General features: G+C 45.5%; 1 protein-coding gene across 4 annotated transcripts in view; it reads left to right on the forward strand.

Moving 5' to 3' along the window:
• The first annotated feature begins 629 nt into the window (after positions 1-629).
• Positions 630-23,735, forward strand: part of YAE1 (YAE1 maturation factor of ABCE1) — a 109,582-nt gene continuing 86,476 nt past the window's right edge. For 2 of the 4 annotated variants that reach the window (XM_044292931.1, XM_044292930.1), the window contains exons 1-3: positions 630-1,021; positions 3,046-3,167; positions 23,144-23,535. In XM_044292931.1, the coding sequence (XP_044148866.1) occupies positions 896-1,021; positions 3,046-3,167; positions 23,144-23,535 (640 nt within the window). In that variant the 5' untranslated portion in view covers positions 630-895. Of the gene's footprint in view, positions 1,022-3,045; positions 3,168-23,143; positions 23,659-23,735 lie in introns of those variants that run through there. The other 2 variants (XM_044292933.1, XM_044292932.1) reach the window with 2 other exon arrangements.

Genomic DNA, 23,735 nt, shown 5'->3' on the forward strand with positions numbered 1-23,735 from the left:
TGTTAAGTTTTAGAAAGCGAGAGGCAAAGAAGGATGATATAGAAGTTAATGTTAACCTTCATCACCTCTATCCTCCTCTGGTCTCCTGTCCTTAAACCGCACTCTGATAACAAAGGCCACTTGTCAGAGGGCCACTGCAACTCCCATCCTCCCCTCCAGGTGTGACACACACAAGCTCTGGGTACCGCCCCCAGCAGCATTAACATGCATGTAGTTGTCACTTCAACCTTCCAAGGAAAGGAGAGGGGAACCCAGCACTTGACCTGCAGTGCACCTGACAGATGCCATACCTGGCCCCTTGACCATTGATTTTTGGTCTGGGTGAATCTCTCTTAATAAGTGCGCCACAGACATAGCAGTAATCCCTTATTCATTTGAAGAAAGTTTACCAGCTGTACACTAGGTGGCGCCAGCTATTCATAAAACGAGTAACATTAGCAGCCATCTTGGTACACCTCACAGTAAACACTGCTCTACATACAGCTCAATGCACGCATATTACCATACACATAGTAATTAGGAGCAGCTGCTGGCCCCACTACACATGTGACAAATCACATGACCATCGCATCACCAAAGGTCCTGTAGCCCCTCCTCCCTGATCACACGGTCGTGACGTCATCGAAGGTCCTTCAGTCCACTAGAAGGTAACATTTATACCTTCACAGCGGCTGGTCTAAACTCCACGCTTTTTATCTCCGTCTCCAGGCTACTGACACTGCTGAGCAGCCATCCTAGATCCGACCTTTCTGCTCGACAAACAGCCTGCCTAACCTATGCAGCGCGCCAGCTTCCGACCCACGTGACCTAGGGATGTCACGTGATGTGACGTCGGCAGGTCCCTACAGTGCAACCCTTCTATTGCAGTGGCAGAGTGTGGGCTCCCAGCGAACACATGTCTTGGGTGCAGGCGGCCGCGGAGCTCCAGTCTCAGGGAGAAGGCGAGGTGTTCGATGAGGAAGCTGATGAAATGAGACTTCTGCAAAATGACTGGAAGAAATCCATGGAGAAGAGGCTAAAGGTGAGTGACCTGCACAACGTGCCTGAGTCACAGTGACGCGGGGGGATGGTATGTGGAATCAGCCTTGAGCCCCACTGCAGAATATGTGGGCACTATAAGTGATGAGAACTAGGCTGATGATCTGCCTGAGAGGCGCTATCAGATGTTAGGGGAGGAATAGCGCTGACTGTAGTGTCATTCTTCCCATGAAAGGTGGTCGTAACCATGGTGACAAGCTGTGTATAATGCTAATCTGATATTGATGACCTATCCTCCAGGTAGGTTACCAACAATTATACCAGTGCACAACCCCGTTAATGGAAAAATCATAGGTGTTAAAAAAAGAATGGGTTAATGTGACATTGTCACAGACAAATGTACCATATTTTATGTCCCGCTATAAGGGTAAGTGTTACTTTCCAAACAGTTTCCTGGCATTTGGGACTCCGATTTCTCATTTCGTTTCGGACAGCTCCTTAGGGAAATGAAATGAGGAATCTGATTGGTTGCTATGGGCAGCTAAGCCAGTTCTACTTTACACCAGTTTGATAAATGACCCCCTGAGTGCACTTTGCGACCTGTTGTTGCATGAAGTCCCTTGACTATTTTACTGCGTGATTTAGGATCTGCATCACCCAATAGATACTCAAAAAAATAAAGTGATAGTAGCAAATAAGTCAGTCATATGATACTTGCAGTGAATTCTTAGGGCTCATGCACACGGCCGTAGCCATTTTTGCGGTCTGCAGATCTGCAAAACATGGATTCCAGCTTTGTGAGTTCTGCATTTTGCGGAACAGTACGTCCCGTCGTCTGGTAGAATTGGCTATTCTTCTAAAAAAAAAAGGACATGTTATATATATATTATTATTTTTTTTATTATTGTGGGGCCGCGGAACGGACATGCGGATGTCCACATCTTTTGTGGTCCCATTGAAATGAATAGGTCCCCATCAGATCCACAAAAAATGCTGATGGGGACCAAAACCATTGTTGTGTGCATGAGCCCTTAAAGGGTTTGACTTATCACAGACAATGGGGGCATATCGCTATGATGCACACCTAGACCCCCACCTATGGTGGGAACGGAGCCCCTCAAGGTGGTGGCTGGAGGACTTTGGTCCGACCACCACAAAGCGCGCTCCCCATAGAAGTGAATGGGAGTGCACCACGCGTGACAGGCCACTGTTCACTTCTATGGGCCCGACGAAAATAGCTGAGCCAGCTCCCGGCTATTTCAGCTGCCCCATACAAAATGAATGGAGGGCGGCTGTGCAGTGCGCTCTCCACCGATTTTGGGGCTCCAATCTCGATATAGGTGTGACCCGCACCTATAAGACAGTGAGGGCATATATCCTAGCAATATGCCACCATTGTCAGAGATGGGAATGCCCCATTAAAGGGGTTGTCCGGGTTCAGAGCTGAACCCGGACATACCCTTATTTTCACCCCGGCAGCCCTCCTGAGCCTGGCATCGGAGCATCTCATGCTCCGATGCGCTCCCGTGCCCTGCGCTAGATCGCGCAGGGCACAGGCTCTTGTGTTTTCAATAACACACTGCCGGGCGGTAACTTCCGCCCAGCAGTGTGTTCGGTGACGTCACCGGCTCTGAGGGGCGGGCTTTAGCTCTGCCCTAGCCGTTTTACTGGCTAGGGCAGAGCCAAATCCCGCCCATCAGTGCCGGTGACGTCACCGGGCTGCCTGTCAGCCCCATAGAGAGCCCGGTATGTCACCGGAACTCAGAAAAATGCCTTTGCCCTGCGCGATTTAGCGCAGGGCAAAGGAGAGCATCGGAGCATGAACTGCTCCGATGCTCATGTCAGGGGGGCTGCCGGGGTGAAAATGGAGGGATGTCCAGGTTCAGCTCTGAACCTGGACAACCCCTTTAAGCTGGAGAAGCTTTTTGCTATTGCCATGTGCAGTAATGTGACCCCATTCACAAATATTACTTGGAATATCTGAATGCAGCTATCCAATCTTCATATCCTGTGGTGGAAGCCTCAAGCTTTGACGGGATGCGTTGTGATCTGTGTGTTTCCTTACAGGGGGGCTATCTTGATGGGGTGGAAGCTGGGAAGCAAAATTCACTGCAGACTGGATTCAATTTAGGATATAAACTGGGAGTGACCCTTCTAATGCCCTGTGGAGAGCTCAGAGGAACATTAAGGTTTGTCTTCATTCACACATTGTTTTGGTTACTACCTTCAATGATAAATGTATGATTTTTTTTTTTTTTTTTACTTTTGGACCATAAACAAACATCTTGGTGTTTTTCAGATCGCTTAACTATAATGAAGATAGAGCTTCAAAATAATAAAAAGAAAACAAAAAACTTTTTTGAAATCACCGATTTAAAATGTCAGCTGTCTGCCTCTTTCATATCAAACAATCAGGGGGGCCACACATTCACATTCACCAAACACTTTGACCCCCCCCCCCCCCCCCCCACACACACTTTATTCCTTTTGGGTATAGGTTGGCGGTTTAAGTTTTTATAGTTCCCACTAGAGTCTGGAAGGCCCAGGGATATTCGGCACACCAGACCTGTATACAGCCACACAATTGCTTGCCCACTAGAGATCACCTGAGCTTACTTTATGCTCACTTGATTCTATGGCATCTGAAGATGACTATCAAAATGGTGTGTGCCCTACATCTATTTCCTATTCACATGTCCCTCCCTACAAACAGGCTACATCTGTGACTAGTTTCGAAAGCGCATCCTACACGATACGTTTCCTAGCTGAACAACGCCAGCCATTCATCAGGAGTCAGCGTGTGTTACTGAAACAAAGTAACAAAATGAACAATTAAGGTCAGTGCTGCAGGCTACTGATATTGAGCGTGCAGCTGACGGCCGTGGCGCGGCCGCCACAGTGCGCTCCTTTAAAAAGCCGGCAGCCACTACCCCAGGCAGAGTCTCACAGCGTTCCGTCTAATTAGACAAGGAGGTGTAGATCAATACTCCTCCTACTGCTGCCTTGGTAAGGGTACTTTCACATTAGCCTTTTTGTTTTCCAGTATTGAGTTCCATCACAGGGGGTCAATACCGGAGAAAAACTGATCAGTTTTATCCTAATGCATTCTGAATGGAGGTCATTCCGTTCAGGATGTCTTCAGTTCAGTCCCTCTTACGTTTTTTAGCCGGAGAAAATACCCCAGCATGCTGCAGTTTTCTTTCTGGCCAAAAATCCTGAACACTTGCCAGATCCGGCATTAATTTCCATTGAAATGTATTAATGCTGGATCCGGCCCCAAGTGGTCTGGAAAAACTGATCTAAAAATGAAAAAATAAATACTGGACCCGTTTTTCCGGATGACAAGCGCAAAGATGGATCCGGTATTGCAATGCATTTGTGAGACGGATCCGTCTGACAAATGCATCAGTTTGCGTCCGGATTGTCCGGAACTGCCTGCTGCAAGTGTGAAAGTAGCCTAAGTGCAAAATACCGGAGGATGGAGATTGGAAACTATGCTTATATAGTGACTATACTGCGGCTATAAACTCTCTTTTGGGGACATAGTAAAAATGTAAGGCCAGGCAATCAAAGCGATCATGATGGACAATAGATTGAAGACACTCACGAGAAAGATACACTGCGCTGACAACTCATTGTAGTATCTCCCTTAAATAATAAAACCACACTGTAAGTGTATCTGAACATAATGAAAATGACTTCACCACAAGTAGGGTTTGCAATCAGGGCCGGACTGGGGATAAAAACCAGCCCTGGAAAAAGTTGCACACCAGCCCCACAGCATTGCGTCATTATTTACTTGTTTATAATAGGAGAAAGCATTCATTTTAAAACACGTGTGTAAACACGAATATGAACTTTGCCCCACGATAGCTCTTTTGTAGAACCCCCATAAAAACTTACAGTTACTTGACTTGGCCCTTGGGGATCTCGGACGCCACTTCAACACTTTGGCCGGGGGCTCGGCGGAGCTGATGTTGTGCTTTAACCTAATGAGAAAGATTTCATAATAAGGATTTGGAGAAGGGGCAGAGGGATAGCAGAGCAGGGAGAGGCTGGTGCTGCTACTAGGGGGTCATACCATGGGGGAGTAATAAAGCCCACCATAATGCCCCCCCAGTAGTAATAATTCTCCTTATAATATGCAAAACATTTGTAATGCCCCCAGTTGAGCTAATGTTCCCATAATGTGCCAATATAAAATACCCCTTCTCAGTGCCCCCGTAGATGACCCCCATAGTGCCCCCCCTTCCCCATAGTACCCACCATAATGTGTCCCAGTATAAAATGCCCCTATACAGAGCCCCCATATAAAATATCTTCTTTTTTAGCCTCAGTAGATGCCCCTATAGTGCCCCCCAATAATCAGGAGTAAGATGTGCCCCCATAGATGCCCCCAATCATGTGCCAGTAATAAGAGCCCCCCCACCATCATGTGCCAGTAGCCAGAGCCCCCCCATATCATGTGTCAGTAGCCAGAGCCCCCCATATCATGTGCCAGTAGCCAGAGTGCCCCCAATCATGTGCCAGAAATAAGAGCCCCCCACCATCATGTGCCAGTAGCCAGAGCCCCCCATATCATGTGCCAGTAGCCAGAGCCCCCCATATCATATGCCAGTAGCCAGAGCCCCCCCATATCATGTGCCAGTAGCCAGAGTGCCCCCATATCATGTGCCAGTAGCCCCCCATATCATGTGCCAGTAGTCCCCCCTTATCATGTGCCAGCCCAGTAGTCCCCCCTTATCATGTGCCAGCCCAGTAGTCCCCCCTTATCATGTGCCAGCCCAGCCCAGTAGTCCCCCCTTATGTGCCAGCCCAGTAGCCCCCCTTATCATGTGCCAGCCCAGTATTGTACCTATATAAAAAATAAAAAAAAATAATACACTTATACTTACCTCCAGCAATGCGATGCGATGCAGGCCGCCTCTTCCGTCTGTGTCCCTCGCTATACGGCTCAGGCGACGCAATGACGTCATCGCGCCGCCTGCACCGGCCTGAGCTCTGATAGGCTGCCAGCACTAAGCCGGCAGCCTATCAGAGGAACAGGAGGGGACACACCTCTCCCTCCTCTGCCGCAGCACAGGCATCTGTATTGCCGTCCTGAGGACGGCAATACAGGTGACTGTGGAGATGAGCGTTTCCGCAATGGAGGCGCTCATCTCCTGCTCTGCCCGGCCGCGGCCGCCCCCACTTGTCACCAGGGCCGCGGCCTTGCGGCACTCAGGCTTGCCGGCCCACCGGGAAATTTCCCGCTATCCCGGCAGGCCAGTCCGGCCCTGCTTGCAATCTTTTGTCTATGACAGGGTGGATTTGATTTAAATCAAACCGATTTAAATCCCTAGTCAGTAAAGCTTGATTTAAATCAGTTTTTTACATATTTGGACAATTTTTCTGTTGTACTTAGGAAGGAGAAAAATAATCATTACCTTAATAATAATTTAAATAGGATTTATTCAACGGAAACAATAACATTACAGCATGTTATTTGCTTAAACATCCATGTTTGTTAACAAATTTGGCTAAAGAAAATATATATATTTTAAGAAACTTAGACTGTCAGCCCAGCCTACACAAGAAAAGCTTAAAGGGGTTCTGCACTTTTATTTAACTGATGATCTATCCTCTGGATAGATCATCAGCTTCTGATCGGTGGGGGTCCGACACCCGGGACCCCCGCCGATCAGCTGTTTGAGAAGGCAGCGGCTCTCCAGCAGCGCCGCGGCCTTCTCACTGTTTACCGCCGGGCCGCCCGCCCACTGACGTCACGACTTGTATCAACTATAGTGGGCACGGCTAAGCTCCATTCAAGTGAACAGAGCTTAGCCGCGCCCACTCTAGTTGATACAAGTCGTGACGTCAGTGGGCGGGCGGCCCGGCGGTAAACAGTGAGAAGGCAGCGGCGCTGCTGGAGCGCCGCTGCCTTCTCAAACAGCTGATCGGCGGGGGTCCCGGGTGTCGGACCCCCGCCGATCAGAAGCTGATGATCTATCCAGAAGATAGATCATCCGTTAAATGAAGGTGCAGAACCCCTTTTAATAATGTCCTCTGTAGCTCACTCGTCATCTTCTTTGTTCATAATCTGGAAAAGAAAAACAAGCTTTCCTGCTTTATCGGGACCCAAACAATTTAGAATGAACGAGTCCAAAGGAAGAGAATATTCTTTCAACGCCCGCAGAAGAAGCTACTGCTGTTAAAAGTGAAATCATTACTTCAACAGTCTCTAAATCCAAGTGCTTAAGTGACTTCCACCAGTTCACTGGTGTGACTTTCTTTAAAATATCTTCAGCAAACATATATTTCTATTCACTGAACTTTAAACTTAGCACTGAATGGGGTTGATTCTGTATTTATAGGTTTGTAGAAGTTAGGATTAAGATCTTTTTCTCAACTCTTTTCATGTTATAAATTCAGTTTTGAGAACTCCAAAATTAAACCAAGCATCTGTGATAATGTCTTGTAGGCAGAGAAACTACCCAGTAATCTTACAAAAACCTCTGGAAGAGCATGACATTGGGAATGGATTAATGGAATTTAACAAAAAATTAAACCTGTACAGCCTTATTCTACATAATTCAAAAAGTAATCTTTATTTCATAATGAAATAACCTTTGGATGCTAATATATTTTCCTCAAAAAGCATTTTATATGAAAAAAAATCAATTTTTTTTTTTTTTTTCCACCCTGGTCTATGATTATGATCTCTTTGATTGCCTGGCCTTACATTTTTGCTATGTTTATAGCCGCAGTATACTCACTAGATAAGCATATAATCTCCATCCTCCGGTATTTTGCACTTACCAAGGCAGCAGGAGGAGTATTGATTTACACCTCCTTGTCTAGTTGGCTTTTTAAGGAGAGCACTGTGGCAGCCGTGCTATGGCCGTCATAGTGCCGGGGCTACGCCATGCTGCACGCTTGATATCAGTAGTGTGCAGCACTGACCTTAATTGTTCATTTTGTTACTTTGTTTCAGTAACACGCGCTGACTCCTGATGAATGGCTGGCGTTGTTCAGTTAGGAAACGCGTCGTGTAGGACGCGCTTTAGAAACTAGTTACAGATGTAGCCTGTTTGTAGGGAGGGACATGTGAATAGGATATAAATGTAGGGCACACACCAATTTGATAGCCATCTTCAGATGCCATTGAATCAAGTGAGCATAAAGTAAGCTCAGGTGATCTGTAGTGGGCAAGCGATTGTGTGGCTGTATACAGGTCTGGTGTGCCGAATATCCCTGGGCCTTCACTCCCAGCTGGAGGTTGCCTACCCCTGCTCTAGTGGGAACTATAAAAACCTAAACCACCAACCTTTACGGTATCTTCTTAGTTAATTGTTTTTCAGATCAGCCTGTTCCTAAGAATTAATAAGCTAATCGTTAACACCTTAAATAGGACCTTTCATAAGATCTTATTAAGGGAGATATATACCTGTACTTGCAAGGTACCCCCCGCTGTGTCCCGCCGGATTTCTCCCGCTCAGTATGCTAATACTGAGCATCGGAGCAATGAGAAGGAGACTGAGTCTTTCTCTGTCGGTTTCTCCTTCTCCCTAGCTGTAGCGCTGTCCAATCGCAGTGCAGAGCGTCACAGCCATTGCTGTACTCCGCATGTGCAGGTATATACCTCCCTAAATAAAATTGCATGAAAGGTCCTCTTTGAGGACGAGGCTGTTTTTTGGAAACTTGACGTGTCGCTTTATGTGGTGATAACTTCGGAATGCTTTTACTTATCCAGGCCATTCTGAAATTTTCTCGCGACACATTTGTACTTCATAATAGTGAAACATTTTAGTTAATATAGTTCACCTCTATTTATAAAAAAAATCTAAAATTTACAGAAAATTAGGGGAAATTATCAATTTTCATAATTTAAATTTCTCTGCTTTTAAGGCAGATAGTGATACATCATAAGAGAGGATTTAGGATCTTATAAGGCTTAGAATTTTAGAAACAGATTTCAAAATTTTTAAGAACATTTCCAAAACCAACTTTTTAAGGACCACTTCAATTCTAAAGTCACTTTGTGGGGCTTACATAGTGGAAAACACCTATAAATGACCCAATTGTAAAAACTACACCCCTCAAGTTATTCAAAACTGATTTTACAAACTTTTTTTTCACAAGAATTAAAGGAAAAGGAGATGACATTTTTAAATTTTAGTTTTTGGGCAGATTCTCAATTTTTAATTCACTTTTTCCCCTCACCCACGACAGCACCACGAGAGAGAGGATCCGCCCCCCTCCCCAAAGACAGAAAACCTGAAGTACAAAAAGGCGGAGACTCCCTCCAACTTCACTATGGTTTCCTGCCTTTGGAGGGGAAGCCTGTGGTACACTCTTCTTTCCCCGTGGTTGCCCTTAGTTACCTGCGGTCCCTGATCTTGTCACGTGGCACAGAGGTGTGCAGGGGGTCTAGCAGAGGCGCGATGGCTGGAGGCTCCTAAACGCTGACGGGCATGTAGCTTCCGTGCGATTAAAAAGCACTAGTAAGCATCGTGGGCGCGTCTGGAAAAGGAGGTTATGGAGGACATTACGTGGCACGGGGGAGGAGCGTCTGCTCCACTCTATAGGAAGTAGAATCTAATCCAGAATGAGGCATTGAGCACACGTATGCATCATGACGTTGGGGGAGGTGCAGATAAGGGCATAGAACCCAGAAGTGAGCTGCCGACGGTTAATTCCACCAAAGTGTTTGCAGCAGCGTTCCTGGCAGAGCGGGACCATTTTGAATTAGGAGTGCGGTGATCGTCTGGCAGCCACTATGGAGGAAGAAAGGAAGGACACAGCTAAAGATCCAGTGTCCACTCGGCCTCGGTACCTATTGGGGGGTGAGAGGCCTATGGCAATGTATACTTTTTTTTCACGGCATTGTGCGTATGTGTTTTCCAGGGAAAGCCTAAAAAAGCTTTGGCTAAAAGGCGAATTAATGTGCTATATGTAGATGTTCCCTGGCTTCTGATTATGAGAAAAGGCTATGCCAGACCTGCATTGATAAAGCGGTGGCGGAGGAGTGGCCATCATCTTATAAATGTCTTCAGTCGTTGGTCAAATCCGAAATTGACTCGTCCCTGGCTTCGAGAAAGATCAGTACATCTATGGAGCAGAGGCCTAGGAGAACGCAGGCTTTAAAGGGATTCTGTCACCTCTTTTTACCCTATAGAGATGCGGACATGCACGGCTAGCTCACCGCTAGCATTCTCCGCAATATACCTTTCCCATATCTCTGAGTGGTTTTATTGAGTGCAAAAAATTATTATATATATATATCAGCCTCGCCCCCCCACCCCCCCTTCCTGTGAAGGAGCCCAGCACCGCCTGTATCCACGAATCTCCTCCTTGCTCACAAAGTCAGATCGCTGTAATCTCACGATGTGCACTGTTGGCATAGTGTTCCTTCCCTGTGCTGGCTTCAGCCTCCGAGAAGGAACTGCACTTCGTGAGCAAGTGCTGGGCTCCAGAACGGTTAGTACAGCCCCGTGGGCTCCTTACCAGGCTGATTTATTTATAATTTTTTGCACTCAATAAAACCACTCAGAGCTATGGGACAGGTATATTGCGGACATGCTAGCTGCGATCTAGCCGTGCATGTCCGCATCTCTATAGGGTAGAAAAGGGGGAAGATTTCCAATCCTTGGAGAATTTTTATTCAGACGACTCATCTTACTCTTCTGGAAATGAAGAAAAGGAGATAGGAAGGCCCTTTTTTCCAATTGAGGATGTAGATCGTTTATTAAAAGTGGTTAACTCAACTATGGGGATAGAAGATTCTAAGGAACCAAAATCAGTGCAGGATATAATGTTCGGCGGCCTTGAAACAAAACATCTAAGATCTTTCCTGGTTCATGAAAATGTGTCGGCATTGATTAAAGGGGTTCTGCACTTTGTTTTAACTGATCTATCCTCTGGATAGCTCATCAGCTTCTGATCGGCAGGGATCTGACACCCGGGAGCCCTGCCGATCAGCTGTTTGAGAAGGCAGCGGCGCTCCAGTAGCGCCGCGGCCTTCTCACTGTTTACCGCTGGCCGAGTGATGTCACGACTAGTATCAACTAGCGTGGGCAGGGCTAAGCTCCATTCAAGTGTAAAAGACCTAACAAGAGGGTTTATATTTTGAAAAATATAAAGAGAAAATATCTTTTTTTCTGAAGAGGTTACAGCTCCCTGGAATAAAGCACCTAAAATTGACGTTGCCATTTCCAAAGTAGGAGAGAAAAATAGCCAGCAGCACTCCAAATCAATTCAAAAGTTGATGATTTATTGGACCCAAAATCAGGCCATTTCCAAAGTAGCTAAAAAGACATCATTAGCTTTTGAAGACATGGGATCATGGGGCCTGGAAAGAGTCTACTTTTTTCTTCAGACCTTCGATTGCCTCAACCTGTACTGCTTCCTTAATAATCTGGTTGTCGGATCTATAAGACCAGATAAAAAACAAATGTCCTAGAGAAGAAATTTTAGCAGGTCTTCCAACTATTAAAAAAGCTGTTGATTTTTTGGGCAGATACAATTAAGTTAGCAGCTTGTTCCTTCGCTCTGGCCAATTCTGCACGCAGGGCCTTATTGCTGAAAAACTGGAGTGGAGATCTGCCGTCAAAAAAGAGGCTTTGTGCAGTTCCCTGTGAAGGAGAATATCTTTTTGGTTCATCATTGGATGAGTTGTTAGAGAAGGCAGCAGACAAAAATAAGAAATTTCCCGTACAAAATTTATTTTTATCCAGAGGAAGATTTAATCGGTCCTTTCGTTCCTTTCCAAACCTAGATCCCAGAAAAGGGGGGCGGGGGGAGAGATTTCTTCTTTTAACAATTTCTAGCTCTGATTCTAGATTCCAGAAGGCAGATTTGTTTTTTACCAGAAGAAAAATCTTAAACCTGAGAACAAAGATAGAGACCTTGATCAGACATCCGAAAATGTAATTGAGGAAAGGTATGTTGATCCTGGGAAGCCTAACTTCATGTTTCCCGGCGGTCAGGTGGGCCCAATTTCATTCAAGGGAGCTTCAATGGGAGATATTGACAGCTTGGCAGGTGGGAAACAACCCTTAGATTTAGAAACAGAGATCTCGGGCCAGACGTTAGACAACCTGGAATGGTGGTTGAATGGAAACTATTTGAGTTGGGTAACATTATAGATAATGATGCTTGACGACTGTTGCAAGCCCTTGGGACTGGGGTGCCCATATTCAAAATCTATCCTTTCAGGGATCATGGAAGGGGCATCTTAAATCCGCCTCCTCAAATATGAAGGAGTTGATGGCAGTGAAATTTGCAATTCTGGAGGTTCTTCCGTTAATTTTGGGCAGAAACTTGAGGATAATGTCAGACAACAGAACAGTGGTGTCATACATAAACAAACGGGGAGGTACCAGATGTCGAAGTCTGAAGTCAATGCTCATCGACATTCTTCAGATAGCAGAACAAAACTGCAAGTCCACATAAAAGGGACCGAATGTACAAGCAGATTTTTTTTTTTTTTTTAGCCGTCATTTAATTTCTCAGGGAGAATGGAGCCTGAATCCAAAAATATTCAGAGAGATGGCATACAGTTGGGGCCTTCCATGTGTAGACCTTTTCGCTACGAGTCAGAACAAAAAAGTGAAGAATTTTTTTTTTTTCTCCCTGTCCCCGGAAGGGTTCCCCAGTGGAATTTTCCACTAGCTTATGCCTTCCTTCCCTTCCCATGGATTCCCAGGGTTTAAAAAAAGATACGGGAGGATCGAGCGAGGGTCATTCTAATAGCTCCATTTTGGCCCAAGAGACCATGGTTTACTTGGTTAAGGAAATTGTCAATGATGAATCCAAGGGTTCTACCAGCAGCCCACGACCTTCTTTCTCAAGGGGCCGGTGTTTCACCCTCGGATAGACGGTCTTCATCTGATGGCCTGGAACTTGAAAGGCAGCTTTTAGCTGGAAGAGGTTTTTCCGATGAATTAATAAATACTCTATTGAAAAGTAGGAAGAAAATCACAATTTTCATCTATGTTAGAGTCTGGAGAAAATGTTTGTCATTTGCAGAGTTACACTTTTCAGACCTGTATAGAAGAGGAGGTAGCGTTTAATAAGACTTAACGTTTAATAAGTTTACAAGTAAAATATATGGACAAACACATAAATCAAAAAAGTGTGCACACCAAAAACGTGTCACAAACAACAAACACATAAATAGTCACAATAGGCAACCACAAGACTATGGTTAGACCCATGTGAACAGGGTAACACTGTATCCCACCGCAGGTATAAATTCCACAGAAATATAAAAATATAAACGGGAACAGTCTTACCAGTGGGTGACGCTCATCTGGGTATGGTGGCACAGTCCCAAGAGTCAGTGTTACCTGGTGGAGCAGCGTCCAAGCGAGGATCACTGTCCCTACACACCCCTGCCAGGCCTATAGAGCCCTATGACCCGGCTAGGGGTCGCACGACCGGGGGCTGATCCTACAGTGATGGACTCCCAAAATGACCCTAACTAGGGGTACACAGTAGATGAATTTGCGGTCATGCGCAAGATCCCTACGCGTTTCGTCAATTAATTAGAGTCCCAGACTCATCAGGGGATCAGGGGACAGCATGGGAGGGAGTGTATCCTCATCGGCTGATGTCACATACAGACAATCCCCATGCTAATGGAAAAGATGTTGCAGCAATGACCTAGAACTAAAGAGGGGACCTAGTAAGGGCTACTGAGCAGCGTGTCGCTAATATGAAACAGGCCCTATTCCCAGATAATGGGGGTCCCTTGGTCCTGGTCAAAGCAAAAAGAGGGGGCAACGTATGGCGCTTCCCTGTGCACGTGTGGCGGCAGTCGGCTTGTATCGCCGTCCACACTTTAAATGTGCGTCCTAATGCGCGCTAGCCCCGCCCCCCTGGGGCGTGGATACATGTGACATCACCATCACATGATCGGCCTAACCAGGGGGGGGCGTGTATGGGGGCGCGGCTAGCCCTGACGTGCTGATGATGCCGTGTTGGGAACGGCTACAGGGCACGTCACAGAAAAGGGGCGGTTACTCCAGCAGGAGTGTGCACAGCCCATCGGGCAGAAGAGAGGACTTAAAAGGCTGGGTAATACCTACAAGCGGTAGCAGATCTTAGGATAGGTTGAGGTTAGAGGTCTGTTATAAACAATATGTATATGAGAATAGATGAAAGCTGGCAGAACCGCCGATCTGACAGCAGTACATAAGTACATCAAAAGTATATAGGCAGAGAAGAAGCATTAGATTAATTCATCCACAGCATGAAGGATTATGTGCACAGACGGTATGACAAAGACATATTGACCAGATGCTGTGTTGTATAGTGAGCATAGGGGGGGGGGGGGGGAAAGGTGTATATATATATATCAATTAGATAAAGCATCCAAAACTCAGCTGTTCATTGAGTCCATTGGGGCTGGGGGTATTTAATTTATATATCCACCAGGTCTCCCTCTGCAGGATGCGTTTATCCCAGTCCCCTCCCCTAGGGGGTCTGGTGATTACTTCAATGCCCTTAAATTTAAGGACACTTTTCTGACCTTGGTGGCACTCGTTTACATGTCTTGCCACTGATGTGTCCCTTTTATTGCGGATATCGTTCAGGTGTTCCCCAATACGGCGGCGAAACTCTCTCTTTGTTTTGCCGACGTATTGGGTACCACACTCACATGTGATTTGGTACACCAATCCAGACGTACGGCAATTAATGAAGCCATTTATGTGATGATTGTACCTATTGTCACGATCAGAAAAGAGCTTACCAGTTTGTATAGCGTTGCAAAAGCTGCAACTGCCACACCTATAGCAGCCCTTCACAGGACCACCCAGCCAAGTCTTCTGGCTTGAAGCCCCTACGAAGTGGCTATGCACCAAGCGGTCTCTCAAGTTCCTACCCCTCCTATAAGTAATGGATGGGTAGGGCATGAGTGCGTCCCCCAAATCCGGGTCCATTAGGAGGGTCTCCCAATGTTTCGCTATAATGCTTCGGACTTGACCAGCTGCCGTGTCAAATGTACCAATCACTCTCATGGTGTTTGCGGTTTTTCTCTCTGGGTGATTGGTGCCATGGAGCAAGTCAATACGTTCTCGAGCCAGTGCTTTCTGGAAGGCAATACGCAGAACCTTATCTGGGTAGCCCCGTTCACGGAACCTACTGCGTAGGTCGCCTGCCTGTTTGATAAATTCTGTATCGTTTGAACAATTACGTCTAAGACGCAGATATTGCCCAGTGGGGATGCCCCTTTTAAGGGGACCTGGATGGTTGCTCTCCCACTTTAATAAAGAGTTGGTGGATGTCGGCTTACGATAGACGCAGGTCTCTATTTGCCCCGACACACCTTTATGGATTGAGATGTCCAAAAATGGCAGATGGTCCTTTTCAATAACTGACGTAAACCGCAGATTTATCTGGTTATTATTAAGGCCAGCCACAAATTCCTTAAATGACCGTTCAGGTCCGCTCCAGATGACAAAAATGTCATCTATGAAGCGTGCCCACATTACCACGTTATTGAGGCCGATCATGGGGGGGTCACTGAACACCATGGTTTCCTCCCACCAACCCAGGAGCAGATTTGCGTACGATGGCGCACAAGAACTGCCCATCGCAGTACCCCTGAGCTGGTGGAAGTACGTGCCATTAAAAAGAAAACAATTACGTGTTAGTACGAACTGAAGGAGTTCAATGATGAGATCGTTATGGCTCAAGAACTGTTGGCCCCTTGCTCTCAAAAAATGACTGATGGCTGAGATGCCTGCTTCATGGGGTATTGAGGAGTATAGGGCCTCTACATCAATTGATGCGAGGAACCAATTGTCCTCAATTGAGATACCCTCAAGTTTAGTCAGAAGGTCACTGGTGTCCCTGATGTAGGAAGGGAGACTTTCGACAAATGGTCTTAGCAGTTGATCTATATAGATTCCACAATTTTGTGATAAACTACCTACCCCAGACACAATGGGGCGCCCTTTCAAGGTTGACCCCCCCTTGTGTATCTTGGGTAGGCAGTAAAATGTAGCCATCACTGGAAATAGAGGATATAAAAAATCAAACTCATTCTGGCTAATAAGATGGTCAAGTTTTGCTTTCAACAGAATCTCATAGAGCTCTGATCTGTATTGCGTGGTGGGATCCATAGGAATAGATTCATAATTACTCCCATCTTTCAAGATAGTGAGACACATGGAGCGATATGCAGAGGTGTCCATCACCACCACATTGCCGCCCTTGTCGGATGGCTTGATGGTGATGGACAACTCTTTTTCCAGATCGCCAATTGCCCTCCTCTCCTCCTGACTACAGTTATGTTTAAAAGGAGATGGTTCAAGCACAGTTAAATCAGCGATCGTATGTTTGAGGAACACGCCTATACAGGAGACTTCCCCCTGTGGTGGCATTCTGGAACTTTTGTTTTTTAATTCTGTAAAGGGACCAAATCCTTTATTTGATAGTGGTTCAGAGTCAAGGTTGTAAAGAGTTTTTACATCCTCCAAGATCTCGACCGGGATGCCAAGCTCGCGACTTTCCTTTTTTTGTTGGATTTTAAAATGTTTGTGCCATCTAAGTCTACGTGCAAACAGGTGGAGATCTTTAATCCAATTGAAAGTTTCGAAATTGGAGGTGGGGACAAATGATAGTCCACGGCCGAGTAGTGAAATTTCGGCAGGGGATAGGGGTCTCGATGATAAATTAATCACCTGATTATTTGTGGCCGGTGTTATTATACTGTCGGCCCCTGTGTGATCCGGTTCCGGAGGGGGTAGTGGGATCCCTGTTCTAAAAAACCCTGTTGGTTGGCTTGGTTACGCGTATAGCGTCCACCTCTACCTCGGGACCGACTGACTCTGTGAGGGACATGGCTGGCTTCCTTACAGCGGGATTAGACAAAAATCAATGGCTGTCTGAGGCTAAAGAGGTCTTTTCGGAACACACATTCATACAAAAGAAATATACCCCCACGTTTATAGGGGCATTTAATGAACTAACTAAATTATATAAGGAGCAGATCTCATCCTGGTGGGAAATCCAGGGCCTTGAGTACTACATTAAGCAAGGCATAGTGCCAAGGGGTCTTCGAATCACCCTTACACCGGCTAAGCGCTGTAGGAGCCCAGCACTCATGAAAAAATGGGAAAGGGAGGCAACCAATAGCTCCTTGAGGCTCATGCAGCTCTTACTTGATGAGGAGAAGACTACATTGGAATCAATAGATAAAAAACTCCAGGATCAGATTGAAATAACTAAAAAATTCTCCAGTGAGCAGGAATTTACTGAAAAAGAGACACAATTACAGAATACCGTTGAGCGATATCAGTTCCACCTAAAGGAACGGAAACATCGCCAGTTTGCAAGGGACCTTCAGGACTTTAAGGACAACAGGGCATATTTATTCTTGGACAACTCTGACCCTAGGAAAGATAGGGGTTCCGACTTATCTTCAACAGAGACGGAAGCCTCAGATAGTGATAGGGAGAAACAGGGGAACTTTCGGGGCAGAGGGAGGGGTGGACGTCGGTCCCGAGGTAGAGGTGGACGCTATACGCGTAACCAAGCCAACCAACAGGGTTTTTTAGAACAGGGATCCCACTACCCCCTCCGGAACCGGATCACACAGGGGCCGACAGTATAATAACACCGGCCACAAATAATCAGGTGATTAATTTATCATCGAGACCCCTATCCCCTGCCGAAATTTCACTACTCGGCCGTGGACTATCATTTGTCCCCACCTCCAATTTCGAAACTTTCAATTGGATTAAAGATCTCCACCTGTTTGCACGTAGACTTAGATGGCACAAACATTTTAAAATCCAACAAAAAAAGGAAAGTCGCGAGCTTGGCATCCCGGTCGAGATCTTGGAGGATGTAAAAACTCTTTACAACCTTGACTCTGAACCACTATCAAATAAAGGATTTGGTCCCTTTACAGAATTAAAAAACAAAAGTTCCAGAATGCCACCACAGGGGGAAGTCTCCTGTATAGACGTGTTCCTCAAACATACGATCGCTGATTTAACTGTGCTTGAACCATCTCCTTTTAAACATAACTGTAGTCAGGAGGAGAGGAGGGCAATTGGCGATCTGGAAAAAGAGTTGTCCATCACCATCAAGCCATCCGACAAGGGCGGCAATGTGGTGGTGATGGACACCTCTGCATATCGCTCCATGTGTCTCACTATCTTGAAAGATGGGAGTAATTATGAATCTATTCCTATGGATCCCACCACGCAATACAGATCAGAGCTCTATGAGATTCTGTTGAAAGCAAAACTTGACCATCTTATTAGCCAGAATGAGTTTGATTTTTTATATCCTCTATTTCCAGTGATGGCTACATTTTACTGCCTACCCAAGATACACAAGGGGGGGTCAACCTTGAAAGGGCGCCCCATTGTGTCTGGGGTAGGTAGTTTATCACAAAATTGTGGAATCTATATAGATCAACTGCTAAGACCATTTGTCGAAAGTCTCCCTTCCTACATCAGGGACACCAGTGACCTTCTGACTAAACTTGAGGGTATCTCAATTGAGGACAATTGGTTCCTCGCATCAATTGATGTAGAGGCCCTATACTCCTCAATACCCCATGAAGCAGGCATCTCAGCCATCAGTCATTTTTTGAGAGCAAGGGGCCAACAGTTCTTGAGCCATAACGATCTCATCATTGAACTCCTTCAGTTCGTACTAACACGTAATTGTTTTCTTTTTAATGGCACGTACTTCCACCAGCTCAGGGGTACTGCGATGGGCAGTTCTTGTGCGCCATCGTACGCAAATCTGCTCCTGGGTTGGTGGGAGGAAACCATGGTGTTCAGTGACCCCCCCATGATCGGCCTCAATAACGTGGTAATGTGGTCACGCTTCATAGATGACATTTTTGTCATCTGGAGCGGACCTGAACGGTCATTTAAGGAATTTGTGGCTGGCCTTAATAATAACCAGATAAATCTGCGGTTTACGTCAGTTATTGAAAAGGACCATCTGCCATTTTTGGACATCTCAATCCATAAAGGTGTGTCGGGGCAAATAGAGACCTGCGTCTATCGTAAGCCGACATCCACCAACTCTTTATTAAAGTGGGAGAGCAACCATCCAGGTCCCCTTAAAAGGGGCATCCCCACTGGGCAATATCTGCGTCTTAGACGTAATTGTTCAAACGATACAGAATTTATCAAACAGGCAGGCGACCTACGCAGTAGGTTCCGTGAACGGGGCTACCCAGATAAGGTTCTGCGTATTGCCTTCCAGAAAGCACTGGCTCGAGAACGTATTGACTTGCTCCATGGCACCAATCACCCAGAGAGAAAAACCGCAAACACCATGAGAGTGATTGGTACATTTGACACGGCAGCTGGTCAAGTCCGAAGCATTATAGCGAAACATTGGGAGACCCTCCTAATGGACCCGGATTTGGGGGACGCACTCATGCCCTACCCATCCATTACTTATAGGAGGGGTAGGAACTTGAGAGACCGCTTGGTGCATAGCCACTTCGTAGGGGCTTCAAGCCAGAAGACTTGGCTGGGTGGTCCTGTGAAGGGCTGCTATAGGTGTGGCAGTTGCAGCTTTTGCAACGCTATACAAACTGGTAAGCTCTTTTCTGATCGTGACAATAGGTACAATCATCACATAAATGGCTTCATTAATTGCCGTACGTCTGGATTGGTGTACCAAATCACATGTGAGTGTGGTACCCAATACGTCGGCAAAACAAAGAGAGAGTTTCGCCGCCGTATTGGGGAACACTTGAACGATATCCGCAATAAAAGGGACACATCAGTGGCAAGACATGTAAACGAGTGCCACCAAGGTCAGAGAAGTGTCCTTAAATTTAAGGGCATTGAAGTAATCACCAGACCCCCTAGGGGAGGGGACTGGGATAAACGCATCCTGCAGAGGGAGACCTGGTGGATATATAAATTAAATACCCCCAGCCCCAATGGACTCAATGAACAGCTGAGTTTTGGATGCTTTATCTAATTGATATATATATATATACTTTTTCCCCCCCCCCCCCTATGCTCACTATACAACACAGCATCTGGTCAATATGTCTTTGTCTATACCGTCTGTGCACATAATCCTTCATGCTGTGGATGAATTAATCTAATGCTTCTTCTCTGCCTATATACTTTTGATGTACTTATGTACTGCTGTCAGATCGGCGGTTCTGCCAGCTTTCATCTATTCTCATATACATATTGTTTATAACAGACCTCTAACCTCAACCTATCCTAAGATCTGCTACCGCTTGTAGGTATTACCCAGCCTTTTAAGTCCTCTCTTCTGCCCGATGGGCTGTGCACACTCCTGCTGGAGTAACCGCCCCTTTTCTGTGACGTGCCCTGTAGCCGTTCCCAACACGGCATCATCAGCACGTCAGGGCTAGCCGCGCCCCCATACACGCCCCCCCCTGGTTAGGCCGATCATGTGATGGTGATGTCACATGTATCCACGCCCCAGGGGGGCGGGGCTAGCGCGCATTAGGACGCACATTTAAAGTGTGGACGGCGATACAAGCCGACTGCCGCCACACGTGCACAGGGAAGCGCCATACGTTGCCCCCTCTTTTTGCTTTGACCAGGACCAAGGGACCCCCATTATCTGGGAATAGGGCCTGTTTCACATTAGCGACACGCTGCTCAGTAGCCCTTACTAGGTCCCCTCTTTAGTTCTAGGTCATTGCTGCAACATCTTTTCCATTAGCATGGGGATTGTCTGTATGTGACATCAGCTGATGAGGATACACTCCCTCCCATGCTGTCCCCTGATCCCCTGATGAGTCTGGGACTCTAATTAATTGACGAAACGCGTAGGGATCTTGCGCATGACCGTAAATTCATCTACTGTGTACCCCTAGTTAGGGTCATTTTGGGAGTCCATCACTGTAGGATCAGCCCCCGGTCGTGCGACCCCTAGCCGGGTCATAGGGCTCTATAGGCCTGGCAGGGGTGTGTAGGGACAGTGATCCTCGCTTGGACGCTGCTCCACCAGGTAACACTGACTCTTGGGACTGTGCCACCATACCCAGATGAGCGTCACCCACTGGTAAGACTGTTCCCGTTTATATTTTTATATTTCTGTGGAATTTATACCTGCGGTGGGATACAGTGTTACCCTGTTCACATGGGTCTAACCATAGTCTTGTGGTTGCCTATTGTGACTATTTATGTGTTTGTTGTTTGTGACACGTTTTTGGTGTGCACACTTTTTTGATTTATGTGTTTGTCCATATATTTTACTTGTAAACTTATTAAACGTTAAGTCTTATTAAACGCTACCTCCTCTTCTATACATATCCATAACTGTGGTAGCTAGCGAGCTTTATTCACTTACCCTCGCTGGTTGGGCATTTTTTTATATACACTTTTCAGACCTCCCATGTCCGGCTCCAGTTACTAAGATCTTGGTGTTTGTTCAGAAAGGGTTACAGTTAAGATTGTCCCCCAACACCTTAAAAGTTCAGGTTTCAGCACTATCGGCTCTTTTTAATAAACGGATTGCAGCAAATGCATGGGTCATACGATTTTTTAAATCTGTCACTAAAACAGCTTTGAAATTGTCACCAAGAGTATCTCCTTGGGACTTGAATCTTGTTCTGAGTGCCCTTACTAAACGTCCTTTTTGAACCAATTGAGCAAATCCCAATTAAGATGTTGTCCTTTTAAATTGTGTTTCTTAGTGGCTCTTACCTCAGCTCGTAGAATTAGTGAGCTGCAGGCGATCTCTATTAATGCACCTTACACTACCATTTTAGACTATAGGTTTGTTATTAGACCTGATCCTGCATTTGTTCCAAAAGTGGCCACTAGGTTTCATAGGTCTCAGGAGATTATCCTTCCATCTTTTTTTGAGAATCCTACCTCTGAGAAGGAAAAGGTTTTCCATTGTCTAGATGTTAAGTATTGCAGTAAACATCTCCTATCTAAGACTAAAGATTTGAGGAAGTCCTCCTTGTTGTTTATTCTTTTTCAGGGAAAGAATAAGGGTCAGCAAGCATCTAAAAAATAAATAAAATAAAAACTTGGCAAGATGGATTACTTCGAGTATCTCTGGACCATTCATCTTCTGGAAATGAACCTCCAGAAGTCCTTCACGCTCATTTTACTAGGGAAATCTCTACCACTTGGGCGGAAAAAGCTGCGGTCTCTATCGAGGATATCTGTAAAGCAGCGGTTTGGTCTTCACCTTCTACCTTTTTCAATCACTATCGTCTGCAGTTGAATTCACCTTCTGATTTATCTTTTGGTTCTAAGGTGCTTTCAGCTATTATCCCACCCTAGGAGTTCCCTGGTTTTCACTCTCGTGCTGTCGTGGGTGAGGGAAAAAATGAAAATTACTCTTACCGGTAATTGGATTTTCCTGAACCAACGACAGCACCCATATTTCCCTTCCCTTTTCTTGGTGATTGGGTGATTTATTCATAGGTGTTGCAAAAAATAGAATAAATATATTTATATATACATGATACTAAACCTATGGGGCAGAGTTCCTCAAATCCTTGGAAAATACATACTGAAGTTGGAGGGGAGTCTCCGCCTTTTTGTACTTCAGGTTTGCTGTCTTTGGGGGCGGATCCTGTCTCTCGTGGTGCTGTCGTGGGTTCAGGAAAATCAGACTACCGATGAGAGTAATTTTCATTTTCCTGTAACACATCAAGGGTTAACAGCCAAATAAAGCTCATTATTTATTACCCTGATTCTGCAATTTACAGAAACGCCCCATATGTGGTCGTAAACTGCTGTACGGGAACACGGCAGGGCGCACAATTTTTGAAAGAAAAACAATCATGTTTTTATGTCTCTATTTTCAGAAAGCCAAATCTTTTATTATTTTTAGGCCGATTGTATTAGTTAGGCTACATGTGCACAAACATGGTTTGTTTCCCTTCCGTTTTTTTTTTTTTTTTTTTTTTTGCGGATAGGATGCGGACCTAATCATTTCAATGGGTCCGCAAAAAATGCGGACAGCACACCTTACTGTATATCCAGAAAACTATGCACCTGTTTTTAGTTAAAGGAAAAAAAGTATTATATATTCACATGTAGTCTGTTAGTATGTGATGAATACATTTGGTTGGCGTGTCCCTTTAAAATTAAATAGGAATTTTAGAAGCATGATGGATACAATAAATGCTACATTGCTAAAACTTTGTTTCCTCTGTAATGGTAGTGATTTTGCTTTTCCCTAGTGCTCTCATCACATGGTGTAACATCCACGACTCTGGTCCTTCAGCATGTACACAGCTTGGTGACCTCTTAACTTCAGTGGTCCAGTGTGAAGACAACATTGTGAAGAGCTTGTCATCTATTCATCAGATTTCTCATCCATCAGACTTATCCAGCACATTGGAGGATATGAATTTCACAAGCAAGGAGTCCATAGAGGGATCATGTAATGCTAGGCAGGATTGTTGCCTCCACAAGGAGCCCCTTCCTACTACATTGCTCGGCTGTAGGACTACACCACAATTAAGTAACATAATAAAACATGAACTTGGTGGAATTCTCAGAGACACCATTGCTGTAGCTCAACAAAATAATTTGTCTGCAGATCTTCTTTCTTATTTGCGGACGCTGGAAAGTAAGTTTTCATTGTTTTAATGGTGCTGGTTGTTGGTGATTGAGATACTGCTCATCTGAAGTGTCTGGACTGAATTCTCCCAATATTTATAATAGTGGAGTAAAAAAGTAGCAAATTATGGTGTACAGCATATGTGTGTAATTTTTGCGACTTTTTAAACTTTTCAACACTTTTCTAAAGTGTCATGAAAAAGATGCGGC

The sequence above is a fragment of the Bufo gargarizans genome, chromosome 5 (genome assembly GCF_014858855.1).
Source record: "Bufo gargarizans isolate SCDJY-AF-19 chromosome 5, ASM1485885v1, whole genome shotgun sequence".
NCBI lineage: Eukaryota > Metazoa > Chordata > Amphibia > Anura > Bufonidae > Bufo > Bufo gargarizans.